A 19,724-nucleotide genomic window follows, 5' to 3' on the forward strand; every position below is an offset into this window, starting at 1 on the left:
AAAAAAGAGTTCATCTCTGAAATTTAAAGCAAGGGAAGCGAGACTAGCATTTTGCATTATCATTTACCTCTTTCCGAAAACACTTCTGGTGCCCACAGATGATAACTTCAGCTACATTATGCAAAGTAAGAAACACAGGAATGGCCTGAAAGAAAACAGAATAATGTAATAAGCATGAAAATGTTTTCTTTGATCCCTTAATTACATAATACTTGGTTTCTGCTTAAAAATAAAGGTCCGTGGGAACTTTTGGCATTCACATATATGATCCTCTCCAGCAAAAACTCTTCTGCGTGGATTAGTGCTCTCTGTTGGAGTATTATTCTTGGCGAGGTGGATGTAGAGGCTCAACACATATTTATTAAGCACCTACTGTGTGTCACAGGAAAAACATCCCACGTACAAGGTGGATACGTGATAGGGAGACTGTCCCTATCGAGGTAAGAGCTCTGATGGAATACACAAAAAGGCGCACTTACTCAGCAGAGTGTCAGAACCCTGCCAAGAGCCAAGTGGCCGCTGAAGAGTTTCAAGGGAATGACATGATTTGATCTGTGTGTTTAAAGGAACTTGGGCTCCCAGTAGAGGACAGAAGGCAGAGATGGTTGCAAAAGTCTTGGGGTGTGGCAGACTGAAAAATGGCCCCCTGAAAGACAGTCACACCCTAATCCCTGGGACCTGTGAATGTCACCTAACATGGCAAAAAGGGGTCTTTGCAATTGTGATTAAATTAAGAATCTTGAGATGGGGAGTTTGCCCCAAATTATCTGGGTAGGCCCCAAATGCAAACACATATATTTGTAAGAGAAAGAGATTTGACACACACGGAGGAGGAGGCCATGTGACCACAGAGGCAGAGACTGGAGTGATGGGACACAAGCCAAGAAATGCCAGCAGCCAACAGAAGCTGGAGGAGGCGAGAAGTGGATCGTCCCGTAGAGCCTCTGGAGGGCAGTGGGGCCCTGCGGACACACCAGGATTTCGGCACAATAACACTGATATTCTCTACAGCTGGAGACAACAAGTTTCTGCTGTTTTAAGCCACCCGATATGTGGTAATTTGTTACAGGAGTCATGGGAAATTAATACAAGGAATGGCAAGATGGCGGCCTGAACTTAGCAGTGGCAGTGAAAAAGGAGAAAAGTGTTCACATTAAGGAGATATTTAGGAGACTGAACTGAGGTAAATATTTGAATGACTGGGATCAAATTTGCACCCAAAAAAAAGTGAGGGAAAGGAGAAGAGATAAAAAAAAACAAAAAAAAACAAAAAAAACCTTAACACTCCATGGGTGCCTGGGTGGCTCAGTCAGTTGAGTGCCCAACTCTTGATTTTCAGCTCAGGTCATGATCTCATGGTTTGTGAGATGGAGCCTGTGTCAGGTTCGGTGCTGACAGCACTGAGCCTGCTTAGGATTCTCTCTCTCCCTCTATGTCTCTGCCCGCTCCCTTGCTCGCACATGCACTCAGTCTCTTTCTCTTCTCAAAATAAATAAATAAACTTAAAAAAAAAAAAAAAAACCCTAACACTCCAGAGGGTTATTAAGGTAAACAGAGCACCCACTGCACATTTACTATTGCTGGGCTGTTCGCTAAGAATGTCAGTCTCTCCGAATCTGATGGGTAATCTTGACATGGTGAGTGAGAAGGATTAAAGGGTGTGGGATTTTGTTATTGTCTCTGTTGTTGATGACAACAATACATTGTGATATATTGATGTCAATATTTCTTGAAAAGTGAAAAAGATCAAGCATATACATGGGTTTTGGCATCAGAAGGGGCTAGTGGAGCAAGGCACTTATCCAAACCTTAGTTTGCTTCTCTGTATGGGGATAGCAATTTCTACGACCCGGAGCACTTGGGAGGAATGACAGAAACGAGTAGGTAAAGGATAGAGGAGTGGTTCGGGAGCACTACACAAAAAGTGGTCAGTATTAACAGACAGCCGACTCTCAGCAGCCTAGACAGAGGACCCTGAGCTGGGAAACTGTTCCAGCTTAGAGGACCCACTTAAGATCACGTCACTCGCCTACTTCCAGATGGATCTGTTCTTTATCTTTTTGGAGGATATATTTTTACCTTGTTTTTAAAACTTTGTAGCTCTTCCCTATTTTAGTACTTTGTTCTAACTTGCACTGTTTTTTATTCTTTTGGAGTTCTTGCCTTACATTTTCCTGCCTTTTTAACATTTTCTACTGATTTATCTTTCATTAAAAGTGCAACTCAAATTGTTTTTTCCTTTTAAAATCATACTTTATAAAAATAAATAAATGGATAATAAAATATCATACTTTATTTTAACAAATAATCCAGTTAGAAAATGGGCAGGAGACATGAACAGGCATTTCTCCAAAGAATACATCCAGATGGCCATCAGACACATGACAAGATGCTCAACATCACTTACCATCAGGGAAATACAAACCAAAACTACAATGGAATATCATCTCACACCTGTCAGAATGGTTAAACTCAACAACACAAGAAACAACAAATGTTGGTGAGGATGTGGAAAAATAGGAACCCTTGTGCATTGTTGGTGGGAATGCAAACTGGTGCAGCCACTATGGAAAACAGTACAGAAGTTCCTCAAAAAGTTAAAAATAGAACTACCTATGATCCAGCAATCACACTACTGGCTATTTACCCAAAGAATATTAAAACACTAATTTGAAAGAATATATGCACCCCTATGATTATTGTAGCATTATTTGCCATGGCCAAATTATGGAAGCAGCACAAGTATCCATTGATAGATGAACGGATAAAGAAGATGTGGTGGGGGTGCCTGGGTGGCTCAGTCAGTTAAGCATCAGACTTCAGCTCAGGTCATGATCTCATAGTTCGTGAGTTCAAGCCTCACATCAAGCTCTGTGCTGACAGCTTGGAGCCTGGGGCCTACTTTGGATTCTGTGTCTCCCTCTCTCTCTGACCCTCCCCCCTTCATGCTCTGTCTCTCTCTGTCTCAAAAATAAACGTTAAAAAAATTTAATTTTAAAAAGAAGATGTGGTATATATATACATATATGTGTATACATATATATAATAAGTGATGGAACATTACTCAGCCATAAAGAAGAATGAGATCTTCCCATTTGCAATGACATGAATGGACCTAGAGATTATTATGCTAAGTGAAATAAGTCAGTCACAGAAAGACAAATACCATATGATTTCACTCACATGTGGAATTTAAGAAACAAAACAAACGGGGGGGGGGGGGGGGGCACCTGGGTGGCACAGTCGGTTAAGGGTCCAACTCTTGATTTCAGCTCAGGGTCATGATTTCACGGTAAATGAAATAGAGCCCTACATCAGGGAGGAGCCTGCTCGGGATTCTCTCTCTCTGCCCCTCCCCTGCTCACTCACTCTCTCTCATTCAAAATAAATAAATCTTCAAAAAAAGAAAAAAACAGAAACAAAAGGGGAAAAAGAGGGAGAGAGAGATAAACCAAAAAGTAACCTCTTAATTACAGAGAACACACTGATGGTTACCAAGGGAGTGGGTGGGGGGTTGGATGAAATAGGTGACAGGGGTTAAAGAGGGCACTTGTCATGATGAGCACCAGGTGATGTACGGAAGTGTTGAATCACTATACTGTACATCTGAAACTAATACAACACTATATGTTAACCACACTGGAGTTAAAATTTTTAAAAAGGGTTTAAAAAATCATACTTGATATTTATTATTTTCTAGTTTTTAATTTATCTTTTGTGCTTCTTTTTACTCCTCTTAAATTTTTATATTTTGAATTAATATTTATTGTTTTAAGATCAATAGAGATTTTTTTTTTAACTGGCTTTATCTATTAGGCCATGTTTGGCAAACTTAGGGCCTGGGCTTCTGGTTCTCAGCTTGAGAAGATAGCAAAGAAAATCTTGGGTGGGTTACATGAAAATATGAAAGGGAAGCCTGGATACTATTTATTTAAAATTAAGACCTTTTGGGGCATCTGGGTTGCTCAGTTGGTGAAGCATCCAACTTCGGCTCAGGTCATGATCTCATGGTTCATGAGTTCAAGCCCTGCATTGGGCTCTCTGCTGTCCGTGCAGAGCCTGTCTTGGATCCTTTGTCCCCTCCCCTCTCTGCCCCTACCTACCCTTATTGCATGTGCGCATTCTCTCTCTCTCTCTCTCTCTCTCTCTCTCTCTCTCTCTCTCTCAAAAATAAATAAACCCATAAAAAATGAAGACTTTTTTAAAAATTTTATTTTAATTTTTGAGAGACAGAGAGCACGAGCAGGGGACAGGCAGAGAGAGAGGGATACACAGAATCTGAAGCAGGCTCCAGGCTCTGAGCTGTCAGCACAGAGCCTGACGCAGGGCTCGAACCCACAAACCATGAGATCATGACCTGAACCAAAGTGGGAGGCTTAACCGACTGAGCCACCCAGGTGCCCCCCAAAATGGAGACCTTTTTAAAGGACACCAGATTTAGGAACTCTAGACCTCAAAGGAGGCTAATTTTCTTGATTTAATAAACCATGGATAGGTTTCTCGATCTCCCTAGACTCTGCTCTGGTCACATTCTGGAAAAGGATCTATCATACACACAGAATTGATTTTCAAGTACACTAATGACAGCTACCAACAATGTGTTGGGCACAGTGCTAAGTATTTTAATTGCATTCTTTTATTTAAATCTCCTTCCCAGCTGCCATGTTGGGGCCTTGGGGGCTGCTTTGGGCTCTGCTCATGTCACAGGCTCTTTGCATTTGGCCCAAAGGGCTGCAAGAATGACAGTGAGGGCGAGGTTAGGCAGGCTGTGACCAGGAATCGCCTTCAACCTTATTTGGTGCATTTTCCGCATAAAGTGAGGAAAACACCCCCACTGCTCCATGCCCAGCATGGAGCCCAACATGGAGCCCAACATGGGCTTGAACTCATGACCCTAAAATCAAGAGCTTTGCTGAGATCAAGAGGCAGACACTCAACCGACTGAGCTACCCAGGCGCTCCCCCCACTTTTTAAAAGTGAGATGGGTCTTAATCATGGGACTTTTGAATTCATGTAAAGAAGGTATATTCTTTTTAAAGCCCTCTATTCCATCATGTTAAAAAACATTGGGAAAATTTGGTATCAAAGACACTCATTACACTAGATCACAGATCTGGAATACCAGATCAAACATCTGGAATGTTTGTTTCCAAATTAAAAAAAAAACACACACAAAAACTCCTTCCAACAACTCAATTAGTGGGTGCTACCACTTGATTTATAGACAAGGAAACGAATGCTCAGAAGATGAGGAAACTTGCTGAGAGCTCACAACGAGTTCAGAGGCCAAGCCATGCCTCCAATCCAGGCTCTCTACAAAGCCCAAGCTCCTAACCTTGATGCTACAAAACCCAAATTACAGCAAGCCCCCAGTGTAACCTTCCTGGCCCTACAACTGTCCAAAGTCCAGTAGGACTGGTGTGTTCCAAATCCCACCAGTCTGCTCCCTCCAGTAAGAAAACTGGTATGATCTAAAATATAGGAACTCAGGGGGACCCAGCTGGTTCATTCAGAAGAGCATGTGACTCTTGGTGTTGGGGGCTGTGAGTTCAAACCCCATGTTAGGTGTAGCGATTATTTAAAAATAAAATCTTTTAAAAATAATAAAATAAAAAATAAAATACATGAACTCAGGGTAAGCTCTATGACCTTTCTAATTTTCTTTTATTTTTTAATGTATTTACTTACTAAGAGAGAGAGAGTGGGGGGAGGGCAGAGAAAGAGGGAGAGAGAGAGAGAATCCCAAACAGGCTTCACGATGTCAACACAGAGCCCGACTTGGGGCTCAATCCCATAAATTGTGAGATCATGACCTGAGCCACAACCAAGAGTTGGACGCAGCTGACTGAGCCACTCAGGTGTCCCTCTTATCCTTTTTTAAAGGATAGCTTCCACTGCTACTTTAAAAAATTTAACTCTGGATTTCTCAAGCCATTTTTCTACTGAGAAGCTAGCAGGCTTTAGGAACAGTAATTGTGGGGTGCCTGGGTGGCTCAGCCGGTTGAGCATCCGACGCTTGGTTTCAGCTCAGGTCATGATCTCACAGTTCATGAGTTTGAGCCCTGTGTCAGGCTCTGCGCTGACGGTGCAGAGCCTACTTGGGATTCTCTCTCTCTCCCTCTCTCCCTCTCTGCCTTTCCCATGCACACGCTATCCTCCTCTCTCAAAATAAATAAATAACTGAAAAAAAACCCAAACCTGTAATTGTACAATTGACAATCTCAGCCTCCATAGAGGCCTATGAAAAGCAGTTATTAACACAGTTTGCAACTTTTATTACTGATTTTCCTTGGCCTCTAATTCTGTGTACAAGTCCCAGTCTGAACTATGCTATCAGTTCAGGAGAGCCCCTAGTGACTGATTCTTTTAGAAAACCTGCCCTTTATTATCTTATGAAGTGAGGTTCAGCAGGACTTACTTTTTGTCAAATCAGACAAAAGTTCTGAGAAATGATACTAGCAATAATAATACCTAAGATATATTGAATGCTTATTATGTGCTAGCTGCTATCCTAACTGCTTTTGCATATTTAATTGTCATAACTCTACCAGGTAGATGTTATTAATACCCCCCATTATGCAGATAAGAAAATGGAGGAATATATTTTGGTTCTCTTTTTTAACCTTCCTCTTAATAGTTTGAAAACCACTTTTAGCAAATCTATATACTTGCTTGCTGCTAAAGAGAACAGAAAAAATAGGTAAGTTCTTCCACATTGTCAGGGGTCTAGGAATGGCCTCAACAACAAAAGGTCCTACTATCTTTCATTCAGGAAAAATGGCCAAGATGAACTACTATAAAGCCCAAATCATCATTTTTGACACAAAATGTAATTAGCCAAATTCAACTACACTGCAAGCCAATTTAGTTAGTTATCTAGGGGTACAGTTTGCAACTAATTTATTCTTAGAGTCCATTAGCTTAAAATTCAACATTTTATCCATGTACCATGGGAAATTTTTCTCTGGCTGTGAAGAGAAGTTGGTATCTATTTAAAATTTTTCATTATTCCCAGGGCAGCTGGGTGGCTGAGTCAGTTAAGTGTCCAACTTCGGCTCAGATCGTGATCTCATGGTTCATGGGTTCGAGCCCCACGTCAGGCTCTGTGCTGACAGCTGGGAGTCTGGAGCCTGCTTCCGATTCTGTGTCTCCCCTTCTCTCCCTGCCCCTCCCTCCTTGGGCTCTGTCTCTCTCTCTCTCTCTCAAAAATAAATAAACATTAGGGGTGCCTGGATGACTTAGTTGGTTAAGCGCCGACTTCAGCTCAGGTCAGGATCTCACTGTTCGTGAGTTCCGAGCCCGGTGTTGGGCTCTGTGATGACAGCTCGGAGCCTGGAGCCTGGAGCCTGCTTCAGATTCTGTGTCTCCCTCTCTCTCTGCCCCTCCCCTGCTTGCGCTGTCTCTCAGAACTGAATAAAAGTTAAAAAATAAAAATAAAAAATAAACATTAAAAAAAGTTAAAAAAAATATATTTTCTCATTATTCCCATGCTGTCCAGAGTGGAATTTTGAAGCCTTGATTGTTATTTGTTCAGGTGTTGGGACTGAGTTAGAATAGTTTTCTATGGAGAAGTTGGCCCCACCCACAGGCAGGGCCTTGGGTCACTCTGTAGACAAGGATGAGACTCCCTTTTTCACGCAGGAGCTCGGGGTCAGCTTGTTAATTTTTGTAAAAGAATGTCAATCCCATCTTCTCTTTGGGTGATTTTTAAATATGTGGGTGTGGATTTAATCTACAAGATAAAATAATTACACCCCAGGCTTTTGCCAAAGAATGTAATTTTGAACTGTTGACTACCCAATTTTTATCAAAATCATGCATGCCAGAAACAATGTTCCTGGATGGTTGCCTAAGGGCAGTCTGCAAAGGAAGCCAGATAACCAGGGTAGCAGTTTTAGCCCCAGAGAACTGCTCCTACTGAACTGTTCTATTTCATCATGCATCCTAAATACTCTAAGAATCCTAGACACTAGGCTACCACTGTGTTTGTTATAAGGATGTTGTTGAAGACCCTGCCTCATTAAGTGGCCCAGTCTACTTTTTTGGAGGACACAGGACCTGAGAGTAAGGAAGCTTTGCTCTTCTTCAGCAATGACCTCACTCTTGTTTTTCTATTAACTTTAATTTCAATATCATGGACACACAATGGTACAACAGTTTCGGGTATACGACGTAGTGATTCAACAGTTCTATACATTATACTATGCTTGCGACAGGTGTAGCAATGACCCCACTCTTATCCTACAAGCACTGAGGGTCTTGTAACTTTTTCATTTGGCCACAGAATGCTGAAAACTAAATTCAAGGCCCAACTGTATTTATTTTGTAGGATATTACAGTATGAATGTCTATGCACTAAGTCTCTCTGCAGCCTCATCTAGTTCTTCTATTATTCTCCACCTAGATTTCCTGTAAAATTCCATTCATTAAAAAAGTCTATGTTATTTTAATTATTCTTTCAAGCCACCACACATCCTTTCTGGAAGATGGTGAGGTATTTAAAGATGTACATGCAAATGAATACATTCATAAGCTGATTTGCATGAGTTATTATTATTTCCATTAATCTTATTATTGTCGTTATATGGCAAAGCCCCTAAGGGCAGAGGACCAGATTCCCCTTTTGCCAGTGTATCTCCAGTATGAGCTTTTGGAGGCCATCTCTGTCCTTCCTCTGTGCATCACATAAAGTAGCTGGCCTGTGTTTTAGGGGCCTTGTTGTGTGAAAAATGGACATTTTAAAGCACCAAGGTTCCTCCACCTTGGCAAGATGCCTGGGAATAAGAAAAGACCCAAGGGACAGCGGCTCGTTCCAGCTCGTTCACTTGGGGACACAAATGTACAGGCCGGAACAGAGGGCAGACTGGCCTGTTTTCAGTGAATTGCTATTTTTCTCACACTTTTTACTGAAATGCATAGACATGAATGAGTTAAAACAAATATGCGTGTCCTACAGCAGCCAAAGAAAGTCTGCGTTAGTCAAGTGAGAACCCGTTATCATCTCCTCCTCTTCTTATTATCCTCAAGAAAGCCTCTAACAGAGTCGAGGGTTTTTTAAATATATTTTAAAATTGAGATAAAATGTACACATAGCATTTACCATTTTAAACCATTTTTATTTATGTATGTATTCTTTTTAATGCTTATTTATTTATTTTGAGTGTGTGTGCATGTGCGTGAGCATGTGAGCAGGGGAGGGGGAGAGAGAAGGAGAGAGAGAATCCCAAGTAGGCCTCACGCTGGGGCTCGATCTCACGAACCATGAGATCATGACCTCAGCCATAAATCAAGGGTCAGACACTTAACCGACTGAGCCACCCAGGTGCCCCTCATTTTAACCATTTTTAAGGTACCTTCAGTGGCATTAAGTATATTCACACTGTTATGCAACCATCACCCCCATCCATCTCCAGAATTTTTTCAACTTGCAAAATTCAAACTTTGTATCCATTAAATACTAACTCCTCACTCTCTCTTCCCCCTGGCCCCTTGACCACTCTAAGCACGTCATAGAAGTGGAATTACACGGTATTTGTCCTTTCTTGACTGGCACCTTTCATTTAACATGATGCCCTCAGAGTTCATCCAAGATGCTGCCTATGTCAGAATTTCTTTCCTTCTTAAGGCTAAATAGTATTCCATTGTATGCATATTCCACATTTTGTTTATCCATTCACCCATCAAAGGACACTTGGGTTGTTTCCAACTTTTGGCTATTTTAAATAGTGCTGCTATGAACCTGGATGTCCAAATATCTGTTCAACTCCCTGCTTTCAATTTTTTTTTTTTTTTTTTTTTTTGGTGTAAACCCAGAAGTGAAATTGCTGGATCATACAGTAAGTCTATTTTTAATTTTTTGAGGGACCTCCATACTATTTTCCATAGCAGCTGCACCCGCTCACATTCTCAACAGCACTGCACAAGAGCTCCAATTTCTCCACATCCTCACCAGCACTTACTATTTTCCGGGTTTTTGATGACAGCCATCCTTGGGGATGTGAAGTGGTATCTTGTTATGGTTTTGATTTGCATTTCCCTAATGATTAATGATGCTGAGCATCTTTCCAAGGGCCTATTAGCCATCTGTACATCTTCTTTGCAGAAATATCCTTTCAAGTCCTTTGGCCATTTTTGAATTGGGCTGTTTGGTTTTTGTTGTTGAGTTGAGGATTTTTCTCTATATTCTGGATATTAATCCCTATTGAATGACAAAACTAAATTTGGTAATGAGGTTGATGTCCTTTATTCAAGGGAAAACAATCCTTGGATTGGGGAAGTATGGTGCCTCAGAAATAGTGGGGCACTCTTCCCAAGGGGTTCTGGGGAAGAATGAGTTTTATGAAGCATTAGAAGTGGCAACAGGGAGGGGCACCTGGGTGGCTAGGTTGGTTAAGCTTCTGATTTTGCCTCAGGTCTTGACTTCAGGGCTTGTGAGTTCCAGCCCCATGTCTGGCTCTGTGCTGACAGCTAGAGCCTGGAGTTTGCTTTCGATTCTGTGTTCCCCTCTCTCTCTGCCCCTTCCCTGCTCATGCTCTGTCTCTCCCTCTCTCTCTGAAAAATAAATAAACATTAAAATTTTTGAAAAAAAAAAGTGGCAATAGGGAAATGGTACGATTATCTGGGGTTGCAGATCTGACCTTATTTAGGAAGATCAAGGAACAAGGAAATAAGTATAGAACCCAGAGTTGCCGTGGTGTTTGGGGATTGGCTGTCTGGATGTACTGTGTTTCTGGTCAAGCAAAGCATTTACAGGAATGCTAAAGTTTAGTTGGTAGCACCCCAAAAAGGAGGAGCTCTGTCTTGGGCCTAGAAATTGAACTCTGTTCAACATCTCTTATCAGATAAATGATTTGCAAGTATTTTCTCCCATTCAATGGGTTGCCTTTTTATTCTGTTGATGGTGGCCTTTGATATACCAAAGTTCTTCATTTTGATGAAGTCCAATTTGTCTATTTTTTTGTTGCCTGTGTTGTTGGTGTCATATCCAAGAAATCATTGCCAAATCCAGTGTCATAAACTTTTTCCCCTGGAGCCCCGGGTTTTTTTGTTTTGTTTTGTTTTTTATTTGTTTTTTTTTAAGTGGGCTCCATGCCCAACACAGGGTTTGAACTCACAACCCTGAGATCAAGACCAGAGCTGAGATCAAGAGTCAGACACTTAACTGACTGAGCCACTCAGACGCCCCTGCAGCCCTGTTTTAATAAGTCATTTTATAAGGGTTATGGAGAACATCATCTTCAGATGGAGCAAGAAGATAAGTAAAATCCAGAGGAGGGGTTTACTATTTTGCCACCAAGCCCACGCCTTAAAAAGTAATCCTTGCAAATGGACTCTGATCAGCTCTGGTAGGAAACCAACATGAAAGAGGAGAGCTGCCTCAAATCGGCAGTAACAGGGAACATCAGGGGAAGAGTCTCCATTTTATATCAACATTTACATTCTTTTCCTTTGTGGATCCAAGTTCCTTTACGTAATATAAGAGCCAAACAAATGGGAAGGGGACCCATGGGCTCCAGTCTGCTTAACTGAGTAATTTGCTCCATCTGGGTCTAGTTATCCACGTAGTGTCCTTACCAACACCCCATCCAAGCTCCATCGCAATGTGCGGAGTGAATTTTGTGCTCATGGAAGACACATCCCAACAAGCATTTAGGGAAGGGCCAAGATCAAAGAGCTGGGTGAGAGACCAAGAGTGGTCCTGTCAAACTGCCTTAGCTCAGATTTGCAGAGTCCTTCAACTACTGACCCTGGCTTCCCCGGGGCAAGAAAACGACATGGTTTGAGCAGCCAAATCACCAACACCAGGATGGCCTCTCACTGGCAAGCTCACTAATGTATGACTTTGCACATCTGTTCTAAACACTCACCAGCACAGGCTTTGAGGCAACCCTGTCACGCTGATGAGGCTTCGGCTGGGAAATTACAATGAGAGTAATAATGACCAGTCAAGGTTGTACTGACACTCCAAAGACCAACACTCCTGCCATCAGAACCATTATCATCGTCATCACTGTGACCTTATTCAGTGTAGGACAGCTGGAGAAACTGCCCCAATTAGCCCAAGTAGACGGGACAGCAACTACATGGTTCCTCTCTACTTACCCCAGCTCAGCCCTGATGGGCTGATCTCCCCTGGGTCTCCCCTGATGTGATTTAGGGAGGAAAGATGGTAAGCTTTGGAGATGACCTGTTGTGGTTGGACACGCTTGGGTTTACACCTCTGCTTTAACATTTACGAGTTGTTGACCTTGGCCAAATAATTTAGATCTCAGTTTCCTCATCTGTAAGCGGGAGTAATTAAGTCTGACCTCATGTGTGATGAAGAGTGGCAACGGAAAGTGCCCGGCACACGCTAACACCGAATATTCATAGTGTCTCTTTCCATGGTGAGCTGTGTGTCTTTCCCACTCCCCTTGAAGTTTCTCAAGGTCAGGAACCATATCTTCTTTGTTTTTAAGCGACCAGCCCATAGTAGACCCCCCATGAGTATGTGCTGAATGGATAAACCACAAGAATAATCCCCTTCCCTTAATTTTGTATATCATTCGGTTGTGAGGAGGAAAAACCAGTAAAGAATTTTCCCTGCTATGCCTTTACAGAATGAGTTAAACCAGCTTCCTCTTAGGAGTTGCACGTCAGAAGAACAGAGCTTCAAAATCTTGTCAGATAAGGGAGATCTTTGTGGAGCAGAACTACCTGGAAAGTGTTCTGCATAACAATATACCCACGGATTTTAACTGAGCACTTACCCCAATTCCTTGTGGATTCATTAAACTGACAGCTTGACGGCAGCAAATTGATGCCTGTTTTCTATCTAACACAAGCTGTATGACTGCCTTGTGTTTAACCCACTCTATAAACTTGTAAGCAGCTATGTAAAAACAAAAACCTCAGAAAACAAAGAAAAGATGCCGGGTTGTTATTTCACTGAAAAACAATAATGAGTGTCTCTTTTCTGTGTTCCTCCCACTCTAATTGGGTATATTTGGGTTTTGGTTGTTTTCCTTTGCTCGAAGAGTTTGAGTTTTGCAGCAGCTTCTTTTTGCCTGTTAAAGAAGGCTGTGCTCTAGCCCAATGCCACTCATAGTGCCAGTCACCCCGAAAATAAGCTCAGGCCAGAAGGTAAATCAGTGCACTGCTTCCTTTCTCAAGAAGTCTCACTATGAAAAAAAAAAAAAGTCAACTCAACTGAACAAGGTGTTTAGTGCCAAAGTTGATGTACATTCTAGCACAATCTCCTTATGGACAGGTGACAAAGAGCTCACAGATTGGCACTGCATGTGGATCACACTTCAAGGAGCATTGTAGTAGGTTATGGAACTCCTCATCTGCCTGAGAATATACTGGACTGACCTTTACAATGGGCTTTTGAAGGATTTTAGGCCACCTAGTATCCTTATCCCTTCTTTTGGGGAAGCATCCCAGTATCAAGGATCTGCCACACCCTGTCTCAGTCGATGGGATCCGGATACTGTAAGACCAGGGCCAGCCAAATGGTGCTCTGAGTCTTTCCAGCCACAGTAAATGGAGATGATGATCCAGGGCCAACCAATCGGCATAATTCCATCTTCCTAGTTGGCTTTCAGACCTGGGAAGGGCAGTGGCCCTACTGCTGTATTCAGAGTGGATACCGGGACTCATGCAGAAACTATAAGGATGAGTCTCTTTCCATTAGACTTCAAGTTGTAAGGATGTGGGCCTGGAGTCAACAACACCCATGAGGGGAGAGCCTGGCTGTGAAATGGAGAAAAGACAGAGCAAAACTGAAAGGGAGACAGAAACTGTATTTGGAACCTCTGGATAAAGCCTTGCGTGATCTACAACTTTTCAATGATATATATGATCCAGTAAATTTCCCTTTTGCTTAGAACAGTTTATGAGCTTTCTAATGTTTACAATGAGAAGAGTCTAAATTAGGCCTGGACTACTCTCCCCTGGGCTATTATAAAATCCATACATGTTGGCCCTAAAAAGACAAAGCTGAAAAGGCAAAAGGTCTGGAGTTAGAGGAGCTGTCTAGTTGGGACTAGAGGCAAGTTACCAAGACTTGCCACACCTGAGTTCCTTCCTCTGTCAGGTGATTAACATCTGCCCCATCCATCGCCTGTCAGGTGAATATGGGAATCACATAAAAAGAGAGAAAATCACTCTAGAAACATATGAAAAGGCACTGCACAAACAAAAATATTGTTATTGCTAGCCCAATGATAGTTATGCAAACTTCAAAATTCTGGCATCCATCACTATCCAGTTCCTACAAGAAATACATTGTTCTTAAAATAAACATGGTGGGGGGTAATGAGAGGCAAACCAAGAAACAGACTCTTAATTACAGAGAACACACCGATGGTTTAGGAGGGGAGGTGGGGGGGAAGGGGTTTAAATAGCAGATGGGGATTAAGGAGGGTATTGTGATGAGCACCGGATGTTGTATGTAAGTGTTGAATGACTAAATTCTTCACCTGAAACTAATATTACACTGTATGCTAACTGGAATTCAAATAAAAACTTAAAAAAGAAAGAATACATCATTTTTATCAATACCTGTATTGTGCTCTAGGAGGGAGAGCGCCCTCTGCAGGCCAGAAGGTGTAAAGCAAGGCAGCAGACTCAAAAGCCGGACAGAATACAGAAGGGGCAGCAGGAAGCCAGTCCAGATCTCAGGTTCTGGGCTGAGCACCAATGTGTGTGCAGTTGGTCATTTCTTGGGCCCACCCAGGACGTTTCTCCCCCATTGAACACAGCATCTAAATGACTCAAGCTTATGAATCATGCAAGAAAAATGATGGTTTAATTTAGAACTTAACCGCTAGTAACTCTCAACCACTATTTTGCAACTTTGGGGTTATCCTAACAATAACATTATCATGCAGGTAGGCAGATTTTGTGTCTGTTTTACTGTTTTCATATCTGAGATCTAAGGGACCAACACAACAACAAACCGCATAAAAAGATTAAATCGTTCTGTAAATTTTGCATTTTTTGCAAAGTCAGAGTACAATCATTTTCTGATAGATAGAAACAGTATGAGCAGTCAGGGTACAAGAAAGGAAGAGGCATTACTGATTTTTAAGCCTCGTTCTGAGTCTCTGGTCAATGGAAGTATCAGTGGATTGTCTTTTGATGGAAAAATAACATTTTTATATTTTCATATAGTTAGTGTACCTGGAAGAAGTTTGTTCTTTACAGTTCCCTCCTTTGAGAAGCTCAAATCTGGATGGGGTGGGTGACACTAGTAAAACAAGTGTCCCTACATACTGGGTGTCAACACTGTGCCAGGCACGTACATCACTCCTAAGCCCAGCACCGCCCAGTCCACGTCACCAGTGGGCAGGGTTACAGTTCCTCAGAAGCAAGGAGCAGGCTGAGCCCACTCTCCCTGCTCCCGAGGATGGCCTGTGCTCAGGTAGAGCAGGCTGGCCCTGTTTGTATCAGGCTCCATAAATATCACAGCTCTCTCTTCCTGGTCTCCATTGGTGCCTCTTCATCTTATAAAACAAGATGGCCCTACCCTATCATCTGGTTATCCTCAGTTCAGGGAGAGGGGGTAAAAGCCCCATGCTGTTCTCCAGTCTATGTGCACCATCACGAAAGCTGATGTCCTGTCCTCTATGGATCCAAGGCACAATAAGTTAAAAAGCAAAGGGGTAGAGGAAAGAGGAACTGTCTCCCTAAAAAGTCTCTAAAACTTACCAGTTTGGATAATGCTCTGGAACCGGCATAGATTATGCCCACATACAGCACCGAAGCAGGAAGCCACGTCGAAACATCAGATCTGAAAAAAGGGAAAGAGACCAGAATATTTCTGTCACTTTCTGTCCAAAAGACCGAGCTGGAAGGCATGACCTTTCAGATGCACCAAATACGACGGTGATTGTCTTAACATCTCTGAGTGACCTGTGAAGTGTGACATGGGCTGTGTCCACTGAGAGTGAGGGAGGCTGCCAAAGTCATCCAGCTATAGCCCGTCACTCTGCCAACTACCTAGTGTTACTGATCCCACGACAGAACACAAACGATCTGGAGATGGAAAAAGGCTTCCTAAAGTTTGGGAGAGAGAACAGATCCGAATTTTTTCAAAAAATTTTTTTTACTTTATTTATTTATTTTCAGAGAGAGAGTGTGTTTGAGCAGGAGAGAGGCAGATAGAGACAGAGAATCCCAAGCAGGGATTCTGCACTGGCAGCACAAGGCTCGATCCCACCAACCATGAGATCATGACCTGAGCTGAAATCAAGAGTCAGATGTTCAACTCACTGAGGCACCCCTGATTTTTTTAAGGTTTTTAAGATTTTTTTTTAAGGACAGTGAACATTATTCTTTGGATTTTAAATAGCCAGAGGCGTTGAACCCATGCCAAATTATTACAAATTTTTAAAGGCTATTTACCGAGGCAATATATCAAACGGCTCCATGGAACCACAAAAGAAGGAAGCAAGTGCCAAAGGACAGAATTTTAAAAAGAATACTAGAACTCAAGCTGGGTGGCCATGTGCTGACATCTTCCACCATCAACCTGGAACCTCTAAGGACTTCTGGAGGGCACGTTTCTTGATTCAATTGTGGCCACACCAAAAACTGCTTTTTTCTTTTTTTTTCTTTTTAAGTTTGTTTATTTTGAGAGAGAGAGAGAGAGAGAGAGAGAGAGAGAGCAGGAGAAAGGCAGAGAGAGAGGGAGAGAGAAAGAATCCCAAGCAGACTCTCCACTGCCAGTGCAGAGCTTGATGTGGGCTCGAACTCACAAACCATAAGATCATGACCTGAGCCAAAATTAACAGTCAGACACTTAACCACTGAGCCACGCAGGTGCCCCCGAAACTGCTTTGTTCAATACAGTTTAGAATCTTGCTGTCTTCAAGAAAGGCAAAATCCCGGTTTTTATATAGAGAACCCATCACTGAGGTTCCCTCAGTCACAAACACATTTGGTCCACTTACGCAAGTTCCCGGAGTTATTCTCATAATAGATATAAATAAATGAGACCATTCCAGCAGAATTTAACATAATAATCCCAGCTAACTCAATGAACTGCTCTCCTGGGATGATGCCTGCTCAAGAAATGTTCTTTGTGAATCTTATTAGCATGGGCAGGCATCTATGATCAGACCTGCTTTTGTACCCTTCCCAGGGAACCTGGTGCTAAAATGTCTCTAGTCTCTAGTTAGGCCTCCAAACCCTACTTCCTGAATATATTCATTCAGCAAATATTTCTAGCAATTTGCAAAGTGCTGACAGTGCTAGAGTTATTATTAACAGCAGCATCCTAATTAACATTTACTGAGCACTTGCTACAAATGAGGCAGTCTGCTAAGTGTTTTCTATGCTGTGTCTTTTAAAAATGTGTACAACCACCTTATGAAGAAAATGTCTTTGTTATTATTATTATTATTATTATTATTATCCTCATTGTGCACATGAAATAACTGAGGCAATAAAGAGTTTAATTTGCCTGTGGTCAGAAGAGCTGGTTATGGCAAAGCCAAAATTTGAATTCAGGTCATCTGACTCTAAAGCTCCAGCTTTAAGCCACCCTTTCACACTTTGCCCTCAAGGACCTCATAATCTAGTGGTAGACACTGACATATAACAAACACAGCATGATTCTGCTCTGGTCGCACACTAAGCATCTAATGACCTGAGGAATATTCTCTGTTCTTACTCGTCTTACTGCAATAAAAGACGTCTGCACTTCCAGCCAATAGGTGAATAGAGAAAGGAAGATGCTATTCTCCATCTTGATGGATAACAACATCATGCTTGACATCAAACCAATTGCTACTCCTCTAGGAAACGACTTCCCCATTAGACCTTAAGCTCACAAAGGTCAAGGGAGACAGGATCCAGGCCCATGGCCCGCTGAGCACCACAAGGAGGCCCAAGAGCATACACAGCAGGGAGCATAGTGAAGAGGGAAGGAGTGCCCTGCGTGAAACAGCAGCACACCCACAGCAGCAGGCCCGGTGCTTCAGGATGTGAGCTCAGTAAGGCCCTAGGCATTTGTGCTTTGTTCCTTCTTAAACAAAGAAGACTCCTGCCCAGTCATATGCTCCAAGAGACCTCAGGGCATCTCAGTGGCCATGGATGTGAAACAAACAAACAAACAAACAAAAAAACATGGCTAGGGGAAAAGAAAGAAAGAAAGAAAGAAAGAAAGAAAGAAAGAAAGAAAGAAAGAAAGAAAGAAAGAAAGAAAAGAAAGGAAACATGGCTAGGGAACACCTTGTATTTTAACCCTGTACCCGAAACACAAAGAAATGACTTTAACTATGAAAAATAAACAGATCCAGTTGGACCAGAGACTTCTGGGAAATGTTACAGAGCAGCTGTGGGAACATTTGGATATAACCATGGAACTATGATCCACAATTATCGCACCCAGGGCCCACCTTCTAGGTGGACAGAGCCAGAGCAACATGCACCAAAGGCAGAAATTTAGACACCTGCAAAAGCAGCTGGTTGCCTAACCCTGTCTTGGCCCTCATGAGCTCTCATCAGAGACAGCTGCCTCCCTCCCTCCCCCCCACACACCAACAAAAAATTATAGCTGCTATCGAGAATGATAAATACAAATCACTGGGAAAAGTGCTGCCGAAACAGATATGAGCAAAACAAGTATGAAAGGATGGGGGGTGGTGGGAAGAAAAATAATTAAAAATTACAAAGAACTCTGCATTCATATTGTTTCACAGTATCAAAGTTCTCACTCCACTGAAAATCTTAGGGTATGTGTTAAGTGTTGTTGATGCAAGAAAAGACTCAAGGGAACACCAGTCGACCATCCATACACAAAGAAAATCTTGGGGCGCCTGGGTGGCTCGGTCGGTTATGCACGCGACTCTTGATTTCGGCCAAGGTCATGATCTTATGGTCAGTGAGTTCGAGCCCTGCATCAGGCTCTGCACTGACAATCAATTATCAGAGTCAGATAAGGGAACTTCTGCATATATTATTAACATGTCTCCCACCTGTCAAATAAACTGTAAGTTTCATAAAGGTGGGAGCCATGTATGTTTTGTTCATATAAATCAATGTAAAATATCACATGCATGAATATTATAAAAGAGACTAAAGGACTATGCCATACCATAAGGGCATCTGATCTAGTCAGTGAGGATAGAGAAACCTGCCTCCAATAAGTGATACTTGAGATAAAACTCAAAGTTCAAGTGGGTGCAGGGGGTGAGGGGGTGATGCAGAGAAGTAGAAGGGACACCACATTTCCCTCCTTGGTCCATTACTCACAGCAATAAAAGTCCCTGAAGGTTCAGTAAGACTTTGTCACAAGTTGGTTCTTCACTAACTATGACTCCCAAATTCTTTTTTTTTTAATTTTTTAAATGTTTATTTATTTTTGAGAAAGAGAGAGAGTGGGGGAGGGGTAGAGAGAGAGGGAGACACAGAATCTGAAGCAGGTTCTGTGCTGACAGCAGACAGCCCGACACAGGGCCCGAACCCACAAACCGTGAGATCATGACCTGAGCTGAAGTCAGACGCTTAACAGACTAAGCCACCCAGGCACCCCTATTATTCCCAAATTCTTTGCAACATTGATCTCATTTAATTTATACACTAACAGGGGGCCTGGGTGGCTCAGTCCGTTAAGTGTCCAACTTCTGGTTTTGGCTCAGATTGTGGTCTCACTCGTGAGTTCACGCCCTGCATGGGGCTCTGTGCTGACAGCATGGAGCCTGCTTGGGATTCTCTGTCTACCCCTTTCTCTGCCC

General features: G+C 42.3%; 1 protein-coding gene across 4 annotated transcripts in view; it reads right to left on the minus strand.

The window, feature by feature from the left end:
• TMEM241 (transmembrane protein 241) overlaps nt 1-19,724 on the minus strand; it is a 134,013-nt gene that overhangs the window by 94,129 nt on the left and 20,160 nt on the right. For all 4 annotated transcript variants that reach the window (XR_008422240.1, XR_008422241.1, XM_019465553.2 and 1 more), the window contains exons 4-5: nt 15,694-15,775; nt 68-145 (exon numbers count right to left, since the gene is read on the minus strand). Coding sequence is in view for 2 of the 4 variants with exons in the window: in XM_019465553.2 (XP_019321098.1) it covers nt 68-145; nt 15,694-15,775 (160 nt within the window). In the remaining 2 variants the exon portion in view is untranslated. The remainder of the gene's footprint in view (nt 1-67; nt 146-15,693; nt 15,776-19,724) is intronic.

Source organism: Panthera pardus, unplaced genomic scaffold (genome assembly GCF_024362965.1).
Source record: "Panthera pardus isolate Hobbes unplaced genomic scaffold, ASM2436296v1 HiC_scaffold_15, whole genome shotgun sequence".
Lineage (NCBI taxonomy): Eukaryota > Metazoa > Chordata > Mammalia > Carnivora > Felidae > Panthera > Panthera pardus.